This window comes from Carassius gibelio, chromosome A14, assembly GCF_023724105.1.
Source record: "Carassius gibelio isolate Cgi1373 ecotype wild population from Czech Republic chromosome A14, carGib1.2-hapl.c, whole genome shotgun sequence".
Taxonomy (NCBI): Eukaryota; Metazoa; Chordata; class Actinopteri; order Cypriniformes; family Cyprinidae; genus Carassius; species Carassius gibelio.
In genome coordinates this window covers 1,255,337-1,280,960 of record NC_068384.1, presented here as the reverse complement: position 1 = coordinate 1,280,960, position 25,624 = coordinate 1,255,337, and the positions used below count along the sequence as shown (strand labels likewise).

The window sequence follows — 25,624 nt, the reverse complement described above, 5'->3', positions numbered from 1 at the left end:
TAGTCATTAAGGGATGGACATGGTCAGCATCAATACTCAGGTTGGCTGCAGTGTTTAAATTATGCTCATTTGGTACTAAGGGGCCAATTTTGGTGAGCCTGTGCGAATTGTAGCTTCCATTTCCTGATCTTAGCTGACATTAGCGGCACCCGGTGTGGTCTTCTGCTGCTGTAGCCCATCTGCTTCAGGGTTCGACGTGTTGTGCATTCAGAGATGATATTCTGCATACCTTGGTTGTCACAAGTGGTTATCTAAGTTACTGTTGCCTTTCTATCATCTCTAACCAGTCTGCCCATTCTCTTATGACTTCTGACATCAACAAGGTGCTACCTAACCTTACCCATAATTTATTCGTAAAATCAGTGGGAAATGATAGCTGATATACAAGGGTGTAGAATCACCTAACCCTAATTTTAAGCCTAAAACAGATATTTCCTGAAATGTTATATCTCGATTCTGATTGATTGATTGATTGGAATTTTGTACTTGGTGAAATCACACTCACCTTCTCGGTCAACCCTAGAGATGGTTGTGTGTGAAAATCCCAGTAGATCAGCAGTTTTTGAAATACTCATACCAGCCCGTCTGGCAAACAACCATTCAACGTCCAAAGTCAGTTAAATCCCATTTCTTCCCCATTCTGCTGCTTGGTTTGAATTTCAACAAGTCATCTTCACCATATCTAGATACCTAAATGCATTGAGTTGCTGCCATGTGATTGGCTGATTAGCAATTTGCGTTACCAAGCAATTGAACAGGTTTACCTAATAAAGTGGCCGGTGAGTGTATAACTACTCTGAGGTAGTTACAGGTAGAGGTAGAGACCTTTAAACATTTATCTTTTTGCACATTTTTCCGACAGTTTTGCAAATTTCTGTCATGGCTCAATTTGCTGAAAAATACATTGATTATGAAATGGCAAGCTTGTCTAACTTTTCACTGAACTCTATAGTCCCTATTCTAGGTAATATATGTTAATCATCACCGTGTTACACAAGTCTACAATAAGAACCAATCAGAGTCAGCGGAGAATATGGGAACTGCAATTAGCAGTCAATGCCTCCTCTCATGTGTTAAATAGCCATATAAATGAGCCTTGAAAAATCAAACATCTGCACACTTTCCTGGTTGTTCTCAACATATAATTATCATACGCTTCGTCACTTTATGCTTGTACCTCTCATGTCTGTTAGAACATTGATTTCTTACATCTAATACCCAATTGATGCCGCTGCCATTTTTTTATGTATTATGGTGTGATCCAAAAGATGCAGAGAACAGGTAGGTACATTGTGTAGTTACCGGGGAAGTCAATATGCCCCTTCTCTGTCAAACCATATTCTCAGGCTTTATGGCAGAGAGTGATAAAAAGTTGCTTTCTATTTCTACACACAGTATTTTACAGCCCAACACGCCTCAGTGACTTTCCACATTGGCAGAGGGAGATATTGTATACAATGGGAATTAGCATTTTCAAACCAGCTTGGAGTAATTTAAAAACTTTGTTGTGCAATATATATATATATATATATATATATATATATATATATATATATATATATATATATATATATATATATATATATATACGCAAACCAGATTCCAAAAAAGTTGGGACACTGTACAAATTGTGAAAAAAAACAGAATGCAATGATGTGAAATTTCAATATTTTATTCAGAATAGAACATACCAAATCAAAGGTTTAAACTGAGATAATGTATCATTTTAAGGGAAAAATAAGTTGATTTTAAATTTCATGGCATCAGCACATTTAAAAAAAGGCCATGTTTACAACTGTGTGGCATCCCCTCTTCTTTTTGTAACAGTCTGCAAACGTCTGGGGACTGAGAAGACAAGTTGATCAAGTTTAGGAATAGGAATGTCATCCCATTCTTGTTTAATACAAGCTTCTAGTTGCTCAACTGTCTTAGGTCTTCTTTGTCGTATCTTCCTCTTTATAATGCGCCAAATGTTTTCTATGGGTGAAAGATCTGTACTGTAAAAACTTGGGTTGTCCTTGTCCTCTTTAGTTCGGATGACATGGCATCCCAGTTTTCCAAAAAGAACTTAAAATTTTGATTCGTCTGACCACAGAACAGTTTTCCACTTTGCCACAGTCCATTTTAAATGAGCCTTGGCCCAAAGAAAACACCTGTGCTTCTGGATCATGTTTATGGTTTCTTTTTTGACCTATAAAGTTTTATCCTGGCAACGGTGAATGGCACGGTGGATTGTGTTCACCTTCAATGTTTTCTGATAGTATTCCTGAGCCCATGTTGTGATTTCCATTACAGTAGCATTCCTACATGTGATGCAGTGCCGTCTTTGGGCCCGGAACATCACGGGCATCCAGTATAGTTTTCCAGCCTTGACCCTTACTCACAGAGATTGCACTGAGAGGATCTTTTTATACCCAATCGACAATTTACCTAATAAGTTACCTTTAAAGGGAACACACTTTAGGTAAGGTAATTTTTTTACAGAGCAGGAGTCCTCAGTGGTGGTCTGGCCTAAATATTTCCTGAGCAAACAAGTACAATTTTTCATTCCATCTGCAGCAGAATAAAACAGGCAGCCACTTTCTTGGCCTCTATTCCTGGACCAAACCATTAGGTCTCATTGTGGTGCCAATCTGCCATCATATGTCATCACGACAGAATGTAAATTTTTCCAAAGCTTGGTGGGAAACATGGTAACTGATGAAATTATTGTAGACTTTGTCATGTTGGGAACAGTCAATATGTTCTCTATAAAACATTCCTTTAAAAAAAGAAAATAAAAAAACACATTCTACACATTCTAAAAGATTACTTTTTGTCAAGGTTTGGATATTTTTGGTTAGATAAGTATCAGGTTCTACATTATGATTACAGTCGAACATTAAAATCTTGTTAGAAAGGGAACACATAGAAAGCATTTTTGTTACTCAGTATTTGATAATTAAAAAATCGAACAAAATAATAATTGAAAAGTGATCATTCAAAACACTATACAAACATTTTTAATTAATTAATATTTTGTTTAATGTACTTCAATAAATGTTAGAGAGAATGAGAATTTCTTTTGGATTTTTTTTTATGATTTATTGATTTTATTTCAATAACTTTGAAAAGAGAGAGAGAGAGAGAGAGAGAGAGAGAGAGAGAGAGAGAGAGAGAGAGAGAGTAATAAGGTAAGTGTGACTATTTAATTATGAGACTTTAGCGACCCCTGGTGGTGAGATGATGAATGTGTTGTTTTGTCCTAATAAATAATAAATAGCCACACAGACACACCGCCACACACACGTCTAGCAAAGATAAATAAATACAATAAAAAAATAATAATAATACAATATACTCCGTATATGCATATATAGATTATCGATCATGTTTTAAATGAATAAACAGAAATGTTCTTCGCCAGATTAAATATCAGGCTAAGCCATTTTCCCTTATGAGGACCACTGGCTGGTTCCCACAGTGTAGGTCATTTTAAGTTTCTTTGTGGGGACATTCAGTCACTACAGTGTAGCCAAAACCAAATTCACCCACACACAAACACACATTGTGTCAACGGACCTCAGATGAAAACCTCAGATTAGTTGATGCCATTAGATCATGTTATTTACATCCATAAAGGGAAAGGAAATGAGGAAGATTCACATGTTTTGTTTTCCTTTTCTGTTTTGTTTTAATTATGTATTATGATGATCTATTCATGAATTAATAATCTGTTTATTTGCAAAATATCTGTTTTAAGATTTGTAGCCTATTGTTTGCTCTAGTTTATATCATTTATGTGGTCAAAAAAGGGAATATTAATGTTTGTGTCCCGCCTGCTTTTCTGTCCAGTGGATGTTGGAACGAACCCAGATGAAAAAGTGAGTAGCCAGTGACGGATGGCCAGCTATGCAGCAAGAGAGATGAATTCTGGGAAACCGGTCCAGCCTTTTAGGGACATAAGGGGACTGAGAGGTGATCATGAACTAGCTCAGGCCATCATGGATGGGTAAGCATATCCTTACCTCATGATATAATACCTTTTACACATCCTGGGGTACTTCGCAGGTTTTTCCTGAAGCATATTCTGTTTTCACTGTCGTTTTTGTTCTCACACTTCAAAATGACTCACTTCCTCTGTGAAGTCTAATATTCGGATTCCCTCTATACTGAACAGCTTAGGCCAGGACTTTCCAGCCCTTTTGTCAGAGCTGCCAGAAGGGATAAAATATTCTGAAGTGATACTTGTTTCAAAATACACAAAACAATATCCATTTTAGCTCTAGACGGCTTGTTAGAGATGGATTTTACAGCCTGTGACAATACTGCTATATTCACTTATGTCTGATGGAGTTTAATCTAACTGTGTCTTGATGAGCCATAAATATGTTCACATTAAATATACATGACATGGATTTTTCTGACCTGTCCAGTGCTTCAAGTCAAGTACCACTTCGTTCTCATATGTGTGCACCTTGTGATTAATCTGCTGTTATCACTCTTGAAAGCTCTTGAAAAGTCTTTAGTAAGGGAATGGATACAGTAGGCAGAAAAATTCAGTATTCAAGAAAAGCATTATAGTCAAATGTACTATTACGCTATTTGATTATGATTATAAAGATGTTTTTCAGACAGGTTAGTACACTGTTTCTATGTAGGCCTACTGTATGACGCCCCACATGTTAGTTGCAACTGTGATTGTGGTGACATTTCTACAAAATGATACTATGTTGCCTTCTGGACATTTCACAGCACTATCAAAGTGAAGGGTGCTAAAAACCCGTTCGGTTTTATCCAAAACATGAACCTAGAAACATTTGATTACATTGGATATTGGACATATTGTTGCAGTTTTGAGATGAAATCTCCATGGAGTGGCACTAGAAAGTTAATGCTTTTGCTGCTGGAATGGAAACAACACACTATCTGCACTAAACCATAAACATAAGTGATAGTGTTAACAAGATAATGTTAACAAAAGCAAACATGGGATAAAAAACGTTTGCTCATCCAACCAAGTATTTGCGCTTTTTTGTTGTGAATCAAGTTTTTACAAGACTTGTAGCACTCTGCATTGTGAGTGCCGTGCTGTACCTGCTTATTTAATGCTAACATTAAAATTGTACTGGTTAACAAATGCATTCACCGTGCACTATAGTAAAAGTGTTTTGAGGTCATAACATAGTATTGTGCAATAATCCTGTAATCCTAATTTGTGTGAAAAGATATAAAAAGGTCATGATATAGCAAAAGACCCAGTGGGTGCACCCAATTTCAGCAGATTTAGTAGACAATTTAGCCATTTTTTGTAATTTAATCTATAAACTTAATGACACTTAACTTCTGACTACATTTAAAAGCTAAATTAGCTCAAATGGCGAAAGGGACGGCTGCTCTGGGAATGGCTGTCTAATATACTGCTTATTAGACTAATAAAGCTCTCATGAATAAAGCTCTCATGACTCTTGTTTTGCCTTTGATACACTTGTGATCAGTGACTTGGTGTGGGTTTGCTTTTCATTAGGATCTTTCCTGTGTCACCTGGATTTACCGCCTTTGACTCTGCTATAATAAGCCTACAGTTATTGATCTATCTGTCAGTCATAGCACCAGACAGATGATAAAGCACCTTTCCCAGAGAGCTCCCTTGCATGGCAATGAAGTTTCTTTTTGTGAATGTTCACACTGAATGTTAGAGCAGTCTTATGCTTATCTCTTTACAGTACATCTTAAATCGTGTCATGTCACTTAATGGGCTCCTAACCACATGATTCCCTTAAATGATTGCTGCCATCTAGTGGACACAACACCTTCTCATCAAAATCTATTCAAATGACAGTGCCTGTGTTAAAGGCGCTGTAGGGAACTTTTGTAAAAAAATATTTTTTACATATTTGTTAAACCTGTCATTATGTCCTGACAGTAGAATATGAGACAGATAATATGTGAAAAAAAATCAAGCTCCTCTGGCTCCTCCCAGTGGTCCTATTGCCATTTGCAGAAAGTCATGCGCTCCCGGTAAAAAACAACCAATCAGAGCTGCGGTCTGTAACTTTGTTTGTGTTCAAAATGTAGAAAAATGAACATAATGAGCGAGTACACCATGAATCCATTTTCCAAACCGTGTTTTTAGCTTGTCCTGAATCACTAGGGTGCACCTATAATAAGTGTTTATATTCGGACTATTTTAGATTGCTTCGGGGGTACCGCGGCGGAGTAACCCAGTACCTTTGTGATTCTTCATAGACATAAACAGAGAGAAGTAGTTCCGGCTACAATGTTCTTCCGCAAGAAGCAAGCAGTTCTGTTTATTAACCGCTAGAGCGTCAAAAGTTCCCTACCGCAGCTTTAATCATGTTTCACAAGACTCATATCTAAGCACTCTGCATCATTTCAGTAGCTCATTTAATAAGTTAAGTGAGTGGTAAAATATTTGTCTTGTTGCAGGCTTCCCATTTTGGTTTGCTTTCTGGTTGTGTCTGCGGTTATCACATTGTGTCTGAATAAAAGTATTAATTACATAAAAAAAAAAAAAAAAAAAAAAATACTGACCTCTTTTGACTTTGAACTTTGAAAGTGCACAGAAAATAGTAAGAATAAGAAAAAAGTAGTAAGAGTAGTAAGAACAAAAGTAGTAAGAGTAGCACATTAGTTTACAGATCTAAATTCAGCCACTGTTCATGTTGACTACATATATATATATATATATATATATATATATATATATATATATATATATATATATATATATATATATATATATATATACTTTGAGTTAAAACTTTCATTAAAGAGGATTATACAAGCATTTTCAAAAAATATAAATAAATAAATGAATTAAAATAGACTGTTTCTACTCCAAATCTACATTAATGTACAACTTGTTTGTATTGCATAACTCCTATTAACGAAGTTATCTATAGTGACGAGATTCAGAAAGGACAGTGTGTCACATGGTGTTGTCAGCTGCTAAAGGTGATCAGTCAACTTCTCTTTTAGTGGTAAATGTGGGAAATAAACTCTCTCTCCCTCCTCTCTTGTCTCTGCTTTATGCATGTGAAATCTCAGTTTTACTCAATAAACTATTGAGGTAGAAACTTTCAAAGGTTTAAAAGGTTTCAGGGTGAAGGGAAGCATATCCCTTACGAAATTCATTCAAGTGTGCTATTAGTATACTTCTTTTAAACTAAAAATAGGAATGCATGCTTTTAGTTTACTTTGTATGTACTTCTCAGAAATGGGCTTCATGTACTCCTCATATGTGTATTTAAATTGACATTTAAGTATACTTGACATGTGAAAGCTCAGTTTTACTCAATAAACTTTTGTGGTAAAAACTTTCAAATATTTAAAAGGTTTCAGGATGAAGGGAAATCGTACACTTACAAAAAGTCTAAATATGTTTGAGCTATACTCCTCGAATCTGTGTTTTCATTATTATACGGTAGAGGGCGCTAGTACACATCTTCTGCACAGAATTTCCAAAAATGCACAAGTGAAGAAAAAAGAAACACCAGATACTATGACATGTAACACGATCATTTGACATGAAACAGCATTAAAACTGTAACGTTATGAAATAAAATGTTGACCGATAAAGAGGTTTTGGGTGTTGATCGACTCCATCTACGTTTTGATTATCATTCTGAATTCAATTCATAGTCTTTTTTCAGCTTTTTGTTTACACATTAAAGTGTTTAAAAAATAATCCATGAAGCTGGAATAAAATGGTTTTGTTTACAAGCAGATACCCTGTTCTTTCTTTTGATGTTTTTTATATTCAGATATTCATGTAACAAAATATATACACATTAAATTCTAAATACAAAGTATTTCATTAGTAAACTAAAAGTAAACCTATAAGTTCACTTTTAGTATAATTGTAGTACAAACTACAAACATAGAGGTAAACTAGTGGTGTACTCAAAGTTTGACACTGTTATTCTTAAAGTGTACTTAAAAGTATACTTTTAAATACTAGAAAGTGGGCCAATTTACTCCCAAGGAGTATTGAAACGGTACACTTACAAGTATACTACTATAGAACACTGATATTTGTATACTTGCTACATAAAGTATACTTAAAAATTATACTTGAACATTACTTAAGTATAATTAATAAAATAAACTTGAAGTGAACTACTTTTTCATAAGGAATGTCATCGACTCATATAATATGAAAGTATAACTATAAATGTAGCCATAAGACAGGGCTAGATCTCACTTGTGCACGCTGTCACATATTTCAGTAACTATAATGTTTTGAATCAAACACCCAGTTACATAAATGTATTGTGTACACAAAGTCAAATATTAGAGCACATTCTGCACATACAAACTACTTATTAATATTGGTTGGCCACAATAATAGTTTGATTTATTTGACCTTTCCTATTTTACTATTCATGAAGATTTCTGTTTCAAAATGTAATTGTTCACATTTTACTGAAACAGACAAATCTGACTGATTGACAATAGTTTCCATTGTAACATCCTGACATAGTGCCCAGATAATGAACTGTATATTTGTGAGGGGCATTGACAGTGGAAATATATAAATAGCTTCTGTGTAGCCACAACGTAAAGGTTTGTATCTTTTACAGAAATGAACTGAAACTGAATAGTAAAACATGTGACTAGTTTATGATCTACATAGATTCACATATATGACCACTACAATATAATTCTTAACAAATACCTAATTATCTCTTCTGTTTTACATTTGATACTTAGGCTACTATTACTATTATTGTTTTTCCTTTAATTACATCAGACAGTAGTCAACTGAAAATAATCAGAAGACACTTTACTTTTATTTCTCAAGCATATTTTACTCAGTGATGTAAATGAAGTTCATCTTCTTTCACAAAATATGTGTGCAGACATCCATGAGACGGTGTAATCTTCCACGTTTTCTCTAGAACTCCTTTTTGGCATCCATGCACATCATGGTAAACTCCTGAAACTCGCTTAGATTTACTGCTCGCAAATAGATTTAGTGCTCTATTATGCACAACTTATTCCCTGATCACACAACAGTCCACATAAATATTATTTTCCATATTTGTCTTAAATTTACAACACTCTCTATGAACACATTGGAGATAGTCACCCGCCATTTATAGCTAGTACTTTTTTAAATTTCATTTAGATGTTTATGTAAATGTAACATATGTTATCTATTTTTTTTACTTGTAACCAAATTGTCTTCTTTCTGCTAATTGATCTGCTGAAAAGCGTTAGCCACTATGATTGCTGCTCACGCATTGGTTTCTTTCAGTTCCTCTACTGAAACTATCAGCTAACAGTGATAAACAGTGACAAAATGCGAAGAGCTGAAAAGGATCTTTGTAATTTTGACTGGGAAAAACAAGAAAGAACACAATTTACATCTACAGCAGTTAACATTTGATGTGGATCAAAAACGTTCTTCAATGTTATGCTAAGAACCAAGTTAAAATAAGATATTTGGATAACTTGGATGAAAGGTTTTGATCTACTTGAAATATTGACTATACTGTAGACTGTTAATTATTTTTATGAAACTCATAAAACTCCTCAGAGCCAATTTCTCCAACTGCATCCCAGTCCAGCATGTCAAATGTAATCATTATGTGTTTCTTCCCCATGTTGTCACATGCTTCATGAAATGGTAAAACTGAATGTCTGAGGAAGGGAAAAGAAAAGCACAAGAGTTATTCCGTACAACTGAAATTCCACCGAAACAATGTATTACAGATGAATAAAAATTTCATAAAAAGATGATCAAAAATTACACATTTGTCAATTGTTCTCATGTTATTGTAAATTAAAAGGGAAATGTGAATTAGCAATTATTAGTGTGTTCTGATCCGTTCAGTGATTTTTTTTTCTTGTGAATATCCAGCAGACAAAAATAATCCAGAGTAATTTTAGTGTTAGTTAGTGAAAGAAGGCAATGAAACTTTGAAAAAAGCCCCCTTAAACTTAATTTTGCTCTTTAGACTGAAATAATTTTAACTGCTTCCACTCTCAATCTACAATTAATGCTGTTTGTTACCATGATATTAAGGCACCTTTCACATTTCCACGTTTATGGATTTCGGATTGACACATATATACAGTATATAGTTGAATCTCATATAGCATAATGTGTAAAAAAAAACTTGAAATAATTTATGATATGCTTTATATTACTATTATTATAAAAAAAAATATTATATAATTGTTTTATTAAATTGTTTTATTACTTTTTGTACGCAATGTTGTATTCACTACTTCTCCTAAGAATTTGATAGAATAAATGGACATTGTAAAACTTTAACTAGAGTCATAGAATTTTCTTTTTTGTGTGTGTTTATTAGTAGTAAAAGGTCTGTGTTCTTAGACGTATACAAATTACAATGGTATTTCTTTGTAGGTTTTATAACCTCTACTGAGAGTTCTGTTTTCTTTTTTCCTTTCTTTCATTCTTTTTTCTATGTTATCTGGACATCTTTCAAAAAGGCTGAAAAGTGTCATCAAACATCTACTGTGAAATTTCTTATCAGTAATCTTAATGTACAAATCACTAAATGTCATTATCTGAGAGAATAGGGGAATAACTTAATTGGAAAAACCAGCAGATAGTAACGCGACCAGGTAAATCATCCTCTGACTTTCAGATGAGAACATGTGACAAAAATACCCCGAGGTTTTGGAAAACAAACATTGACTTAACATCTTTCCTGCCCCGTTAGACTAAATTCTTCACACAGTCCACATTGAAAACCAATTAGCAATTTCATATCTTATTTTTTTCCTGTCCAAATATAATACAATCTAGTAAATAATCACATTGTTCTGTGGGCTGTGCGATTGTATATAAATAGCTTGATATTAGAGAAGAGAGAGGACAGTGAGAAGGCTCAGTGGAAGTGAAAGAATTAGTGATGAGAATAGCTAAGGTTCTGGAGTTGAAGTTCCTCTATATCCTGCATTGGTCCTTTTTATTCTGCCCAAGGGAAATTCTGCCCTCCTGACACATTACTTATAAGCTTGCCATAAAAAACACGACACTAAAGCAACATCAATCTGGTAGTGGAGGTTAATCTCTGGATTTTTGAGTGATCAAGGGTAAGTCACTTTTTTACTGCATATATATATATATATATATATATATATATATATATATATATATATATATATATATATATATATATATATATATATATATATAATGATAAAAATAAATAAAATAAACAAAACTAATTTTAAGACCAATTTTCCATAGCCTAGCCTAGGTTACCACTACCAATAATAAGTAAGATTATTAACATGACATGAAAACTGACAATTTTATGCATGTATAAACAAGTGAAGTATGATTTACCAGTTTAACAAATGAATTAACTTGATACAACATTTTCCTGTCTCTTTTAGAAGTTGATAAGTCTATTAATTTTGCTTTCCTAAATGCACGACTAAATGGTTAGCTGCATTTTATTCTTTGCATTTCGCATTGATTTCTCGCTTTATAAGAATAGACCTGCAGCAACAGCTGAGAACCGATGATTAAGCGTATAATTGCAGTATAAACGTTTCTCTTTTTTTCACCAACAGATGTTTTTTCTCTTATTGAGTGCGTTGTTGTTTCTCCAGTCCTCTGCTGATGGATCCATCAAAACAGAAGAGAGCTACTGGACACTTAAACCAAATGGTTTGTTCGTTTGTCTGAATCGTGTCTAAAGAAGTGTTTCTGTGTAAAATTTCTACAACATACTTATAAACTGCTATCATTTATTTTATTTGTATTGGGGCTCATATTGTTAAATTTGCTATACACTTCTCATTTGTTTTTCAATTGTCTGTCATCAGTGCTTGTGGTGAATGCCAATGTAGGTGAGGATGTAAACGTGCCTCTTATCTGTGGAGAGGCTTATGAAGGGGAAAATATTACATGGACCAGAAACGGCTATGAAAATCTTGATGCCCAAGGAAACAGGATTGTCGTCACAGTAGAGGGGTGGATGGGGGGCAACTACTCTTGTTTCAGTAGTGAGGGATCCTACCTAAACCACACACTGGTGCTGGCTCAGTGGACCTACAGGAAGTTTATCAAGAATACGCCTGAGAAAGGTACAACCCTTTTTTACACTGTGTAAAATTGTCATGATATTAGTTTGAAAAATTGTAAGTTTCAAGCATTCTGTAGAGAAACATTTTACAATAAACTATTTATTTCTACCATGTAGTTTGAAAAATATATTTGGGGGGGGGGGGGGTGGAGTAAGATTTTTTTTTTCTTTTTTAATACTCATCAAGACTTAATTTTTTTGGCAAAAAAAAAAAAAAGAGTAAAAACAGTAAAAGTTTGAAATATTATTACAATATAAATGTTATCTATTTTAATGTATTTTAATTAATTATAAACAGTGAGTCTCCAGTCATAAATCATTCTAATATGCCGAATTGCTGCTCAAAAACATTTCCTATTATCAGTTTTGAAAATGAGTATGCTGCTTATTAATGTTTTAATTTTTATTAAAAAATTTTTTTTTTAAAAATACGTAATATTTGAATATTATGTTCAAAAGAACAGCATTTATTTGGATGATAAATATTTTGTAACATTATAAATTCTGAATATAAATTAATTAATTTATAGATTACATTTATTAATTAAATAAATAAATAAATACATATATCTGTGTTGTCACTTTTGATCAATTGACTGTGTAAAAGTATTAATTTCTTAATAATAATAATAATAATAATAATAATAATAATAATAATAATAAATTGACCCCCAATGTTTGAACCGCAGTGTTTTTTTTATTTATAAAATGCATTTGTTTATTTATTTGATTAAATTCGGTTTCATAATTGGATTATATGATTATATTTTATTTCATTATGATTAATATTATTTTTTTATTTATTGAATTACCAAACAAGGTTACATTGATTGTTCATCTAATAACTATGGAGGTTCCTTCAAATGTGATTGGAAATGGGATAGAAATAGGAACGGCCATGTTGCTCATATCAAAGCCACACGGTAAGTTTCTCCATCTTACCTTAGAGTTTCCAATCTGCAACAATGTAAAAAAAACAAAAACAAACAAACACTTGACTGATTTTGTTCCAGCCCTGGTGGAAGCAACATCAGCTGTTCTCTGGATTCCAATGGATTTGTCACATGCTTAGACCATGACTATTGTCCCTATGCCGAAGAAGTGGAGCGTATCAACCTGACCATATACTTCAGAAGCAGCTTTGTTGTTGAATCCTACAATACAAAGTTCTACATCATGGATATTGGTGAGCTCTCAAAAATCGCTAAGATGGAGTCTTAGAATATTGAATTTTGAATGCTTGCTCATTTGAATATAAAAACAATCTATTTCTGCACTTCTTAGTGAGGCCTGATATGGTGCCTATTAGACTGATCAATAAAACATCCATAGAGGTCAAATATCCCCACTCCTGGAGCACACCATCATCCTACTTCCCGCTTACATTCCAAGTGAAAGAGATTCGTTGTCGGAAACATGACAATTGTGACTGCTCCAAACTGAACTCACAGGAGGTAACCCTACACGCTACTGCTCAAAAGAGTGTTTGGAATATTTACATTTGAAATAATTAGGGTCCATTTATTTAACCAAAAATACAATAACAATAACAGTAATATTGTGAAAATTATTAGAATCATTACAAACTATTTTCAAATTTTAGTGTTTCTTAAAATGTAATTTATTTCTGTGAAAGCAAGACTTAAATTGTAACTATTAAAAGTATTATTATTTTAGCCAGACCTGGTAATCTATTAATATTTGTTTTGCTCAGATTTTCTTCACACAAAGTCAGCAGCTGCCAGTGACAAAAGGGATGACGGTGTGTGTGAGAGCGAGGGATGAATTCTGTAATTCCTCATGGAGTGACTGGAACCAGTAAGTATGTGTACAGTATTTAACATTTGTTAAATTTCATAGCAAAACATTTGCTTTACCCCCATTAAAATGGTCTTATTGCTTTTTGAATGTTTTTTTTCTGCACATGTGATACAAAATATCTCTGTTCATTTATAGATGCAAAACCAGAAAACACAACATGCAAAGGAGATGAAATAGTTAAAAATGCTATAATTTATTAAAACATTATGATCCTTTCTGTAGTTATGAACAATGACTGACTCTGTTAGACCTTCTTTGGTCATATACTGTGTTATTAAATACGTACACATAGTATGTGTTTTTGTAATAATGTATTTATCTATACATGTTAATGTAATAGTATAAATAACACTACCGTGCTCTTAAATTAATTATTTATATCTGTAGTACATATTGTGTTAGATGTATTTATTAAGATTTCAATGTTTCTGATGTCTTTACTTGGTTATATAAGATATAAAACATCAATAATCTCATAATTCAGTTTGTCTTTATTGCATGTTTAAATTAAGGAAATGTTATTTAATGTCATGTCTCACCAAGTGTGAACTATAATGTAGCATGTAGTTTGCGAAATAACACACACATTGAAAGGTTTGGACTTTGTTAGGGTCCTAATTATGTGCAAAAACTCTGTAGATCACACATAAGACTGCCCAAGACAGGAATTACTGTCACATCTCAATGTGGAGCAAAGCGACTTGCTATTCCACCAAGGTCAACAGAGTTTGGGCATGAGATCAAAAGCACCACCTAAACCAAATTATCAATGATTGTTCAAGTGTTTTGTGAAAACAAGTCCTCTATTGAAGTCTGGGGGGAAAACACATGTGAAACATACCATGAGTGACACTTAACCACTATGACTTGCCAATTGTAAAAAACACAAGTGCTGGGTTTTTGGAAATTACACAATTGATGCATCACTGACTTTTGAGGAACTTGCCCCAAAAAACCTGCCATTCATTAATTAAAGCTAGTAAATAATAAAAGAGGCATAATAAAATAAGTACATGAAAGGGAAACGCCAATAATTAATCTGATCTGATCAGCTGTGATCTAAACTCTCATAATCACAAACCAGACAATTAATAAACTATTTTATATATATATATATATGGAAAACTGATTCCAAAAAAGTTGGGACACTGTACAAATTGTGAATAAAAACAGAATGATGTGGAAGTTTCAAATTTTAATATTTTATTCAGAATACAACATACATTACATATCAAATGTTTAAACTGAGATAATGTGTCATTTTAAGGGGGAAATAAGTTGATTTTAAATTTCATGGCATCAACACATCTCAAAAAAGTTGGGACAAGGCCATGTTTACCACTGTGTGGCTCAAGTTTAGGAATAGGAATGTTGTCCCATTCTTGTCTAATACAGGCTTCTAGTTGCTCAACTGTCTTAGGTCTTCCTTGTCGTATCTTCCTCTTTATGACGTCCCTAATGTTTTCTATGGGTGAAAGATCTGGACTGCAGGCTGGCCATTTCAGTACCCAGATCCTTCTTCTACGCAGCTGATGTTGTAATTGATGAAGTATGTGGTCTGACATTGTCATGTTGGAAAATGCAAGGTCTTCCCTGAAAGAGACGACGTCTGGATGGGAGCATATGTAGTTCTAGAACTTGGATATACCTTTCAGCATTGATGGTACCTAGCTGCCCAAGCCACACGCACTCATGCAACCCCATACCATGCAGGCTTCTGAACTGAGCACTGATAACAACTTAGGGTTGTCCTTGTCCTCTTTAGTCCGGATGACTTGGCATCCCAGTTTTCCAAAAAGAACTTCAAAGTTTGATTCGTCTGACCACAGAACAGTTTTCCACTTTGCCATATTGCCAGTCCATATCAATTGAGCCTTGGCCCAGAAAAAACTCCTGTGCTTCTGGATCATGTTTAGATATGGCTTCTTTATTGACCTATAGAGTTTTAGCCGGCAATGGTGCCGTCTTAGTGCCCAGAAGATCATGTGCATCCAGTATGGTTTTCTGACCTTGATCCTTACGAGATTGTTCCAGATTCTCTGAATCTTTGGATGATATTATGCACTGTAGATGATGATAACTTGAAACTCTTTGCAATTTGTCTCTGAGAAACTTCTTTCTGATGTTGCTCCACTATTTTTCGCCGTAGCATTGGGGGAATTGGTGATCCTCTGCCCATCTTGACTTCTGAGAGACACTTCCACTCTGAGAGGCTCTTTTTATACCCAATCATGTTGCCAATTGACCTAATAAGTTGCAAATTGATCCTCCAACTTTTCCGGCGTATTATTGCTACCTATCGCAACTTTTTTGGAATGTGTAGTTCTCATGAAATCCAAAATGAGCCAATATTTTGCATGACATTTCAAAATGTCTTACTTTCAACATTCAACATGTTATCTATATTTTGTTGTGAATAAAATATAAGTTTATGAGATTTGTAAATTATCCCATTCCTTTTATACTCACAATTTGTACAGTGTTCCAACTTTTTTGGAATATGGTTTGTATAAATACACAGAGTATATATATACTATATATATGTGTGTGTGTGTGTATTTCCCGGGTTAAGTGTATTCTTAAGTATATTTCTGGCTAAATAGTTGACTTGTTCATCCAGGGAGGTTTATAAGTTTGAGACATATAGAATGTCTTGAAAAGGCCACTGTCCCTCCTTATCAGAGTTAAGAGTTTTTTCGGGGGCAAGTGTGACATAAAAACTTTGATCTGAGAAGCATTTCCTCAACATCTTTATGGGAGACAGTGAACAGGGTACAGATTGCTGACCCACTTATGAAGTATAGAGACTAAAAGAGAATATTGGCTCACTCCCTCTGGGACATGTGCTGTTGTAGGTTCACGGAAACCTCCACGTGCTTATAATTAAATGATTTACAGCCTGTATGTAGCAGACACACTATGTTAATAAAATACGTAATTAAATGTATTCTTTCACATTCTGTTTTATAATAAACAGACTGTTCACTAAAAGTTGTGTATGGTCATTTTATGGAAATGGCTAGTAGGTCTGAAATGTCTACAGTGATCTCTCTGTTTCTCTTTTAGTCAGCAGTATCTAGCAGTACTTTTGCAAATGAGTTTTCACTTAACACTGTTGTGGTTTAACATGTGACCTATTGTATTTTATTACTGAATGGGTATTTACTGTATATTCCCTGAATGCTACATAATACTCTGTAAATGATGCTTAATGTTTACACAGGAGGGAAGTTCAAGTCAACATGAGTGAATAGCTGAGTCAGCTGTGGCTTCATCACAAGAGGAGAAATTTCTAGGGGTTTGGAGATGATAATTCCCCATAAAGCATGATTGAGGTAATCAGTTTTTAACCACATCATTATTAATATTATTGTTATTATTTTTATTAACAGCATTAATTTATCATTAGAAACACTAGCTATCTACTGTGACTAAAGAGCTTACACATACTGGTTGATTAAAAATTACAGAAATATATATATAGTATAGGGCAGCTGTGGCACATTATGTGGTGGTTGTTAAGCACTGTAGTGTATGACTTCTCTCAACTCCAGAAGACGAGAGGGAGAAAGAGAGAGATGTGCAGCGGCAGTATTACAGATAGATAGCCTAATTATCAAGTTGATTATACATTTATTATTATTATTATTATTATTATTCACAGCCAGTGATCTGGTTAATTATAGCGGTCTTAATCTTTATAGCACAGTTGTCATTGTGAATGCTGAGTCGTCTGCTCTAACTCCTTATCATTCCACCTCTCGACCCCCTCTCTTCCTCTCTTTCTTTCAGTTTCAACGTGTGCTGTGCCCTCAAGATGCCACGGCTCTCGCTAATCCGCTCTCCGCGGCGCACATGCTCAGTACCGATCACTGTGGCAGTCTGTAATGGCTGCGGGATGATGTGAGTCCCGGTGCCGCGTCGGTAGGAATGCCATTTCCCTGAGACCGCCAACCACTCCATTCATTCCTCCGTCAACATGGTTGACATCCGACAGAAGAATAAAGGTCGGACATCGTAGTCGCGAGCACTTGCGAGAGTCATAATCGTGTAAGTTGAATGTTTATTTGGTCTCCGTTAAATTGCGGCTTACTGAGCGGGGGATCCGGGCATGCCTTATCCGAGGTCACCACAGTTCATAGCAGCATCTCTAGAGAGAGAGAGAGAGAGTGAGATATCCGCGGGCTGTATCCAAATGTTAGTATATATAACGTGCGATGAGATTCTTGATTATATTTCCGTTCAGGGTTTCTGTTAATAAAGACGTTTACAACTGGTTATCACAACGTGCTGAAGCAGCATCGCGTCAATGTAACGTTACAGACAACAATAATGCAACATTCGCTGTTGTTTTTATTCACTTCAGTAGGACGGAAAATGAATTTATTTGTGTAGACGCGCTTATTTAGTACTGCAACAGTGCGATCAGCCACGCACAATGAATTTTCAATGAGCTCGGGTTTACTGTAGATCATTTCGACAGTTCCCGTTGGATCTAACATTAGAAAATACATTATCAGGGGGCGAAACGTCGGGGTTTAGGGTCGAGGTGCTGAGCTACCTCTTTTTAGCCTATTATTTTTATTTTTATTTTTTATATAAAGCTTGAACCCCGCCCCCCAAGGGAAATCCAAACAACAAGTTGGGAAAATAAAATACTTTATTTTTTACAGAAAATTTGACGTTTTAAGGGATTTGAAATGTTTAATTAATCACAAAAGTTAGTGTAAACTAAAACTAAAAATATAAACATATTGTACTGTAGCCTACTTATTACTTTTGCACATTTAACACTTTATATTACAAATGTAAAAATAGTGCCCGGATAGGCCTAGATTTAGGCGTTTTAACTGACAAATTTTGCGCAAACACAGGTCACTATTGGGTCTGAAAAAATGTCCCACAGAAGTTACTTTACAAACGAATTTACAAAGATTGACTTGGACATGAATTGACAAAACTGACTCCCTCAGAAGTGTGTATACTTAGCACACTGAGTGCAAAACAGATGAATTGCATTTAGCATTATGTAACTGTTTGCTTATAAGGCTGCTGCTTATAGTTTTGTGGAAACTAATAACAAGTTATTTGCATTATTTGCTGGTTTATAGTATACATTAGACTGTTTTATGCTCTTTCTGTGCTGTGTTTTGTGTGAGTGTTAAAAACAAGCAGCCCTAATGAAACAAACAGGTTATGTAAAACCTGTAATATGAAATACTTGTTTTTGAATCTGTCCATTAAACTTCAGTGCACAATGCTGCTGAATTTTATATTTAGTCTGCCTAATTACACTCTACATACAAACTTTTTGTATTTTCTGCTGTATAGTCGAGAAACAATTATCTGAATCAGTTTTTTTTGCTCTTGATTTAAGGGCTTCTCTTGTGATTATAGAGCTTGTCTTCAGACAACACCTTTTTTTTAACTGACAGACTGTCATGAACCTCTCTCTCTATCTCTGTTTGTGTCTCTCTATCTCGTATCAGTGCAGTGCTGGTGTGTGATAGTGCCATTGAATTGCGTGTGGTTGGCGGTAGTCAGGAGTGATGGCTGTGAAGGAGAGGGTGGAGGCGGTGCTGAATGTGGGCCTGCGGGTCCCCAGTATCATGTTACTAGAGGTGCTGTACCGCTGGGATGTCAGCTCCTTCTTCCAGAAGATCCAGAGAAGCAGCCTCAACAACAACCCACTCTTCCAGTACAAGTACCTGGCCCTCTACCTTCACTATGTGGGTGAGTGACACATTTTTACATGACAATATTTGGGTTATTCAATGGTAAATTAATAAGTGGTCATTTGGTGTCATTAAAATGGCCATCATAGTACCATGGTATGACCATCTCCACCATGGTACTTTTTGTGAGGGAATGAATGGCTTTCATCAGCAGATAAGTTTACAGTTTTTCCTTTTTGCTAGTTAAATCCCAGCAAAGCTAAATCAAAACTCTTCTGGGATTTTATATTTTGTTGAATTAGTGGCTAATTAATTAGAATTTTGGACAATCTTATTAATATGTTTTTGTACAATCTACTTACACACCATTGAATTTTAGGTCTAGAGGGTGAACCTTTATGTTTGCTTTATAAAAATATTAATCCATATGGATCACTTTGTACACATTCATACAAAATCACAACCTTGAAAAAAAAAAAGATGAATTTTCTCATTGTATCTGGTTGGCTAAACCATTACAATGCTGCTGTTCTAAAACATGTATTTGTTCAGTTCTTGCTTTCTGTGGATGTTGAACTCATGACTTTAGCATTGTAAATGCCATGCTCTACTACAGAAAAGCATAAAATGTGTCATAAAATGTGGTTTGTTATAGTTCAGGGCAGGAAAGAAGTCTCTGAATTCTTTGCAATTGTTATTGGTGGTCGGTTCAACACATTACTCCAGATTGTCACTAATTTGAGTAATGGTGGCACAGGCAGAGAGGTGATTGAGTGGAGAATGGAAAAAAACTGAAATGAGTTGGCAAAAAAAAAATCTCATATGCAAAAGAAAAATCACATGAAAATAAATAAATACAATCTATTCAGACCTATTTCTCACTGTTTATTTACCCTGCTGACAGGCGACTGATTCAGGTCAATGGTCTCTCTCAGGCCCCTGTCCTGAGTTTTACAAAGACTCAGTGGAGCGTAGCATCAGCTCCCATTCATCTACTGCGCACATCCCAACACACACATCTCATGAGTTATTCACAGGGATAATGCCGTGTTGATGTTTGAGAATGACTTTTATTTTCTCCCTTTCTCAATTGTTTAAGGGTTTTTTTTTTTTTTCTGAAAGGCCTTCGGACTTCTGGAGTGTGTTTTTTTCTTTGGTTTCATTTGGTCTTGTTTATAAGAGACTTTAGTACAATGTCACCCACATAACCCCATGTTTTAATGGTTTATAAACTTTAATTAAAGCCACAGAATCCAGGAAAACTGGCTTTTGGAGCAGATATTTGTGTAGTACCCAAAGGAACGAACCCTGATGACTCTGATTTGTCTCGTATGTGTGTGTGGTCATGCACTTTGCTCATGTGGCTGATATTTACCCTGGAGAGGAGGCTTTTGAGGTTACATGTGGATGGGTTTTTACAATAAGAATGGCAACTTCTGGTAATGACTCTAGAACAGAAAACAAAACCCAGCAAACTGAAAGTGCAAAATAATGAATCTGTATACTGTACAGCTAGTTTACAGAATAAAAAGTAACTGTTTTGAATGAATTCACATTGAAATTTGGACCAATGACATGATGCTCATTGTTTATTCTATCTAATAATTCAATCAAAATGCAATTCATACATTCAGTGACTTAAAAAGACCTCTTATATGTTGAGCGTGTATTCTGTTTCTGTATTAACAGAAATAGATGTTTATATGTTTATATATTTTTCCTTATGTAACCATCCCCATGAGAATGCACAATAGGGCTAAATCACAAAATATAATTTAAGGGAGGGCCCTTGACTGAAAACCACACATAAAACAGTATGCTTTTTTAAAGTGTTTATATAAAAATAAAGCAAACCACAAATCATTTTTGTATATGCATGACAAATAATCAATAAAGTCCTTTGAGTGCAAAAAGAAAATCACTGTTGTGTGTGTCATTAATCTTTGTAAAAGAAAACGTATCCGTTTGAATAAATACAAGTCTCTCAGCCGCAGAAGGCACTGAACACGAACATTGAAGACCCCAATGATGGCAGAAGGCAAAAGAATCCAATAGTCCAATAGAAAAAGTATTCCAAACGATCAGCGATCCAAGTTTCCTTAAAACATAGCGTGTGTTGCAACTCTATGATCTTGAATGATCTCAGCACGATGAGCAAAGTGTTTTGATCAAGTTATTCATTAGTCCAACAATGAGTAATTCACAGTACAAAAGAAAAAAGAAGCGACAGAAAAAAAAAGTTATTCTACAAAACAAACACACAACTAGCATTAGCATATAACAACAGCCCATTATTTTACAGCTACTTAAACTATATACAAAGTAAGTATGAAGTTACAAAATGCATAGTATGCTAAGTGCAAAGCTCAAAACAAGCTAGAACACTTACATGTTGAGCTGGAAGCATTTGTTTCTAAATCCGAACTCCATTAAAGGTGCCATATGCAAAAATTGAGGTAAAAATATCCATAACATGACCTACACGCATCAAAAGAATGAGAAGAAATAAGGGCGATGATGTCATTAAAAAAATGTCAAGTTATAGTGCTGCAGCGATATCAACCTTAATTAGCATTAGCATTACTAGCCCCGGCCCGGCAGGTGTCGTAATACCAGGTTCGGCCATGGGAGGCGGTATGCGGGCAACATAACCACCAGCCAACCTGCAATACACGAATAACTTGCACGGCTTGTGGGCGTGCCTGAACCTAATGTCAATCATGTGGGAACTACAGCCCAGTGCTTTCATTGAATCACAAATCAAATTAACATCTACACTGCTTTTAATCGCTGGAGACAACTGATTCACCCGAAATAAATGAGGTTCGACTCCGAACTTGCAACATTTCTTTTGGATTGGTAAGTAAGATGCTGTTAGTATTTCGCTAGAAGTTTGTTTTATATGTTTGTGTATTTGTTTTCGGGAAGTTATAACATAGAAATGTATCGAAGGCTGTTCGATAAACGTGCTCATGTTAGCAATGGCTAACCGTAGCTGCGTTTGATAATTAGCTAGCTCTAACTTAACGTTACCCATTTTATTATATCATAACTAACCTGCTCTGTCTAGTCTGTTGGTCTCCGTGTACTCTTTGCTTCTTGGTTTTTCTGTGCGTGAAAAAATTTATGTGTGGCGTGAAAGCATGTGAAAAGAGTCAATTGCGTGTGTCTCACTGTGAATGCTTGAGAGTTGGCACATTGTTTCCCAAGCAGAATAAAGGACAGGTTGATTATTGCTGTTTAGCGTTTGTATTAATCTATGATGTGTCCCTGTTTGCGTACAGGGACATAAAAAATAAATTAAAAGTGATACGTGGACCAAGGTGTCTAAGATTGTTCATTTTAAGTAAAGGATCCTAATATTTTGTCCACAACAATATTTAATGAGGTTAACTTATAACTCCCTGTGGTTAGTCTGCACGAGATCAACAAGCTTGTTTGCTTTGCGGCCGCTTTAAATACAAAATAAGCATTCGATCTACGTTAGAGCGTCTGACCGCTAACAAATCTTTCTGCAGCGTCGTGAGCAGAGCGTCAAGAGCGATTTTTGACGCTCTAGACGCCGGCGGTCTGAACGCACAGTTAGGCTTCGGCTATGGCTGTAGTGTTGTTGTGAAAGTAGGGGCGGAGCATAGAGACTATGCCGTTTCTCGTTTGTTACTCTAGAGTAGACCAATTCACTTTATTGAGGCATACTGCCCCCATCTGGTATGGAATGTGGAGTATGACTTGATTTTTTTTGCCAAATATTACAGATGGCACCTTTAAGGAGTAAGGTTATGTGTGAGAAAACCATGCTTTTCTTTAATCAAACAGGTATATATTACTCTACTGCCTATATATGCTTTATCCCCAAATGGAGAACAGCCTATAGCCTATAGTACAGGAACTACACAAAACATTGTAACCGTAGTATGGTCAGTTACATATCCCTTCCCTTGATGAAAAACGTGTCCAAATCGTGACAAATTTTAAGATTCTGTACATGGTAAGAGTCTATGGAGACAGGATCAACCATAAAAGAAATTCTGTAATTTAGCGGACCTAATTTGTTTTTAATTACAGTTGGACCTTTCCATTTAGGTGACATTTTAGCTATGAAGCCATCATGTGCTTTAGACAAGGGATGGGTACAAACCCAAACTACGTCTCCAACTTGACATTCACATGATCTGTGTCATTGGTTGTAGTACTTATCTTGTTTTACTTGGGCTCATTTCACATTTTCCTTTATCATGCTAATGAGCTGTTCTTGATGAGCCAAAGTAGGATAAGCAGGATTTTCTGGATCGCGAGGTTTTTGGAGTGCTCACTACAAAGGTCCTTTCTGATTATAGGCCAAGAGCTATCTCTGCAGGTGAAAATACTGTACTCTCTTGTGCCATGCTGAGTTTATAGCAAATTGGAATTCCGACAGCTATCCATTTCATTGCTTGTGTTGTTCTCCTACATAAGAACCAATCGTGGCTTTAAGTTCCTGTTGACTTTCTCTGTCAGCTTCATTTGAGGATGATATGCCATAGTAAGCTTCTGATTTACACCCTATTGTTTGCATAAAAAGTTGAAAAGGTGAGAGGTGAACTCTTTCAGAAATAAGATAAGATGAGGTTCCTTATCTCGTGAGAATTTCCTCTTGCGATGAGGGATGCTTTTACTCCAAAAAAGAAATCCATTCTCTATCACATAATGAACTCTCGTCAGATCTTCTGTAGGTTGCTTCTGACTTTGGTTGCTAACTATTGGATTTCTGTGTCATTATTATGTTCTATGGCTATTTGTGAGAGATTAAGCAGTAAATTGAATGGTAGAGATGTAGATTCAGTGGCTGTACTGATGAGTAGGATGTCTGGGGTAGTATGGACACCCCTTGATAAAACATCATAAACAACGTTGAATTGTCCTTTTCGATACATTACAGTGAAATGGAAGACCTGCAGTCTTATGGTCTAACGAATCAGACGAGAAGGCTGTTTTGGGTATTGAAATGACCAAGACAAGGTGGTGTGGTAGGTTATGACATTTGAATTGTCTCCCTTCCTGATACTTCCTCCATTTTTCTACAGCCCATACAACTGCTAAACATTCCTTTTCTGAATCAGAGTTGGATTTTTTAGTGCCTCTTAACAAACGTGATGCAAAAGCAACAACATGCTCTTCCCCTTCAGTATTATTGGTAAGGACTACTCTAAGACCTATATTGCTAGTGTCATACTGAACTGTAAAAGGCTTGCTAAAATCAGGAGAGATTAATACAAGTGCTTGCATGAGTTCTTGTTTAATGTCTTTAAAAACTTGCTGGCATTGCTTAGTCCATTCCCACTTGGCATTACTTTGTTTCAGTGCATGTAATGGAGCTACTCTTTCAGAGAAACATAGGTTAAAATGATGATACCAGTCCTAGAAACCATTTTACATCCTTGACCTTTAGAGGTACAGGAAAACATTTGACAGCGGAGACTTTGGCGGGATCAGTTTTCACTCTCTCAGGGGTCACAATATGTCAGAGAAATGCAAGTGAGCACTGGATGAAGTTACACTTTTTAAGATTTAGGGTGAGATCTGCTTTATGAAGACGTGCAAATTACCTGTTGAATGTGCTGGGAATGTTCAATGATGTTACTAGAATAGACAACGTCATCAATATAGACCATGCAGCACTTTCCTTTCACTTCCCTCAAATACTATAGAATAACCAAGGGAATAATTTTAATGGGAATAAATGCAATACTCAATATGGCGCTCTATGGAAGGAAGCCCGCCTTCTGAATAAAAGAGAAAAGAGCCAATCCATAATTGGTATAAGACATCATGTCACTGTAGTTGCCATTAGAAGCCCCTGTTGCTATAGAAACAGTCAGCATTCTGGAGACCTCTGCTTAGGGCTGTGCATATGAACTGGCTCATCTAGCCTGAAAAATAAGCTTTTACAATGCTATTTGAGCAAAATATACAGAATTTATGAGACAGTTGTTGTCAGATTTCATTTGTGATTTCATATATGAAATTTATTTCATAAGCTTAGCAAACAGTTTTGGAGAATTTGATGTTTTC

General features: G+C 35.3%; 2 protein-coding genes across 3 annotated transcripts in view; both read left to right on the top strand.

Moving 5' to 3' along the window:
* Positions 1 to 25,624, top strand: part of LOC128027180 (RING finger protein 145) — a 67,679-nt gene that overhangs the window by 26,987 nt on the left and 15,068 nt on the right. Inside the window, exons 2-5 of one of the 2 annotated variants that reach the window (XM_052614508.1) lie at positions 3,835 to 3,991; positions 17,122 to 17,233; positions 17,691 to 17,948; positions 19,393 to 19,631. In XM_052614508.1, the coding sequence (XP_052470468.1) occupies positions 19,448 to 19,631 (184 nt within the window). In that variant the 5' untranslated portion in view covers positions 3,835 to 3,991; positions 17,122 to 17,233; positions 17,691 to 17,948; positions 19,393 to 19,447. Of the gene's footprint in view, positions 1 to 3,834; positions 3,992 to 17,121; positions 17,234 to 17,690; positions 17,949 to 19,387; positions 19,632 to 25,624 lie in introns of both variants that reach the window. The other variant, XM_052614507.1, reaches the window with a different exon arrangement.
* On the top strand, positions 6,745 to 14,527 carry LOC128027181 (interleukin-12 subunit beta-like). The gene is made up of 8 exons (XM_052614509.1): positions 6,745 to 11,076; positions 11,563 to 11,659; positions 11,818 to 12,078; positions 12,898 to 13,000; positions 13,091 to 13,263; positions 13,362 to 13,531; positions 13,792 to 13,895; positions 14,034 to 14,527. The coding sequence occupies exons 2-8, from the start codon at positions 11,563 to 11,565 to the stop codon at positions 14,068 to 14,070; spliced, it is 945 nt and encodes a 314-aa protein (XP_052470469.1). The 5' UTR covers positions 6,745 to 11,076; the 3' UTR covers positions 14,071 to 14,527.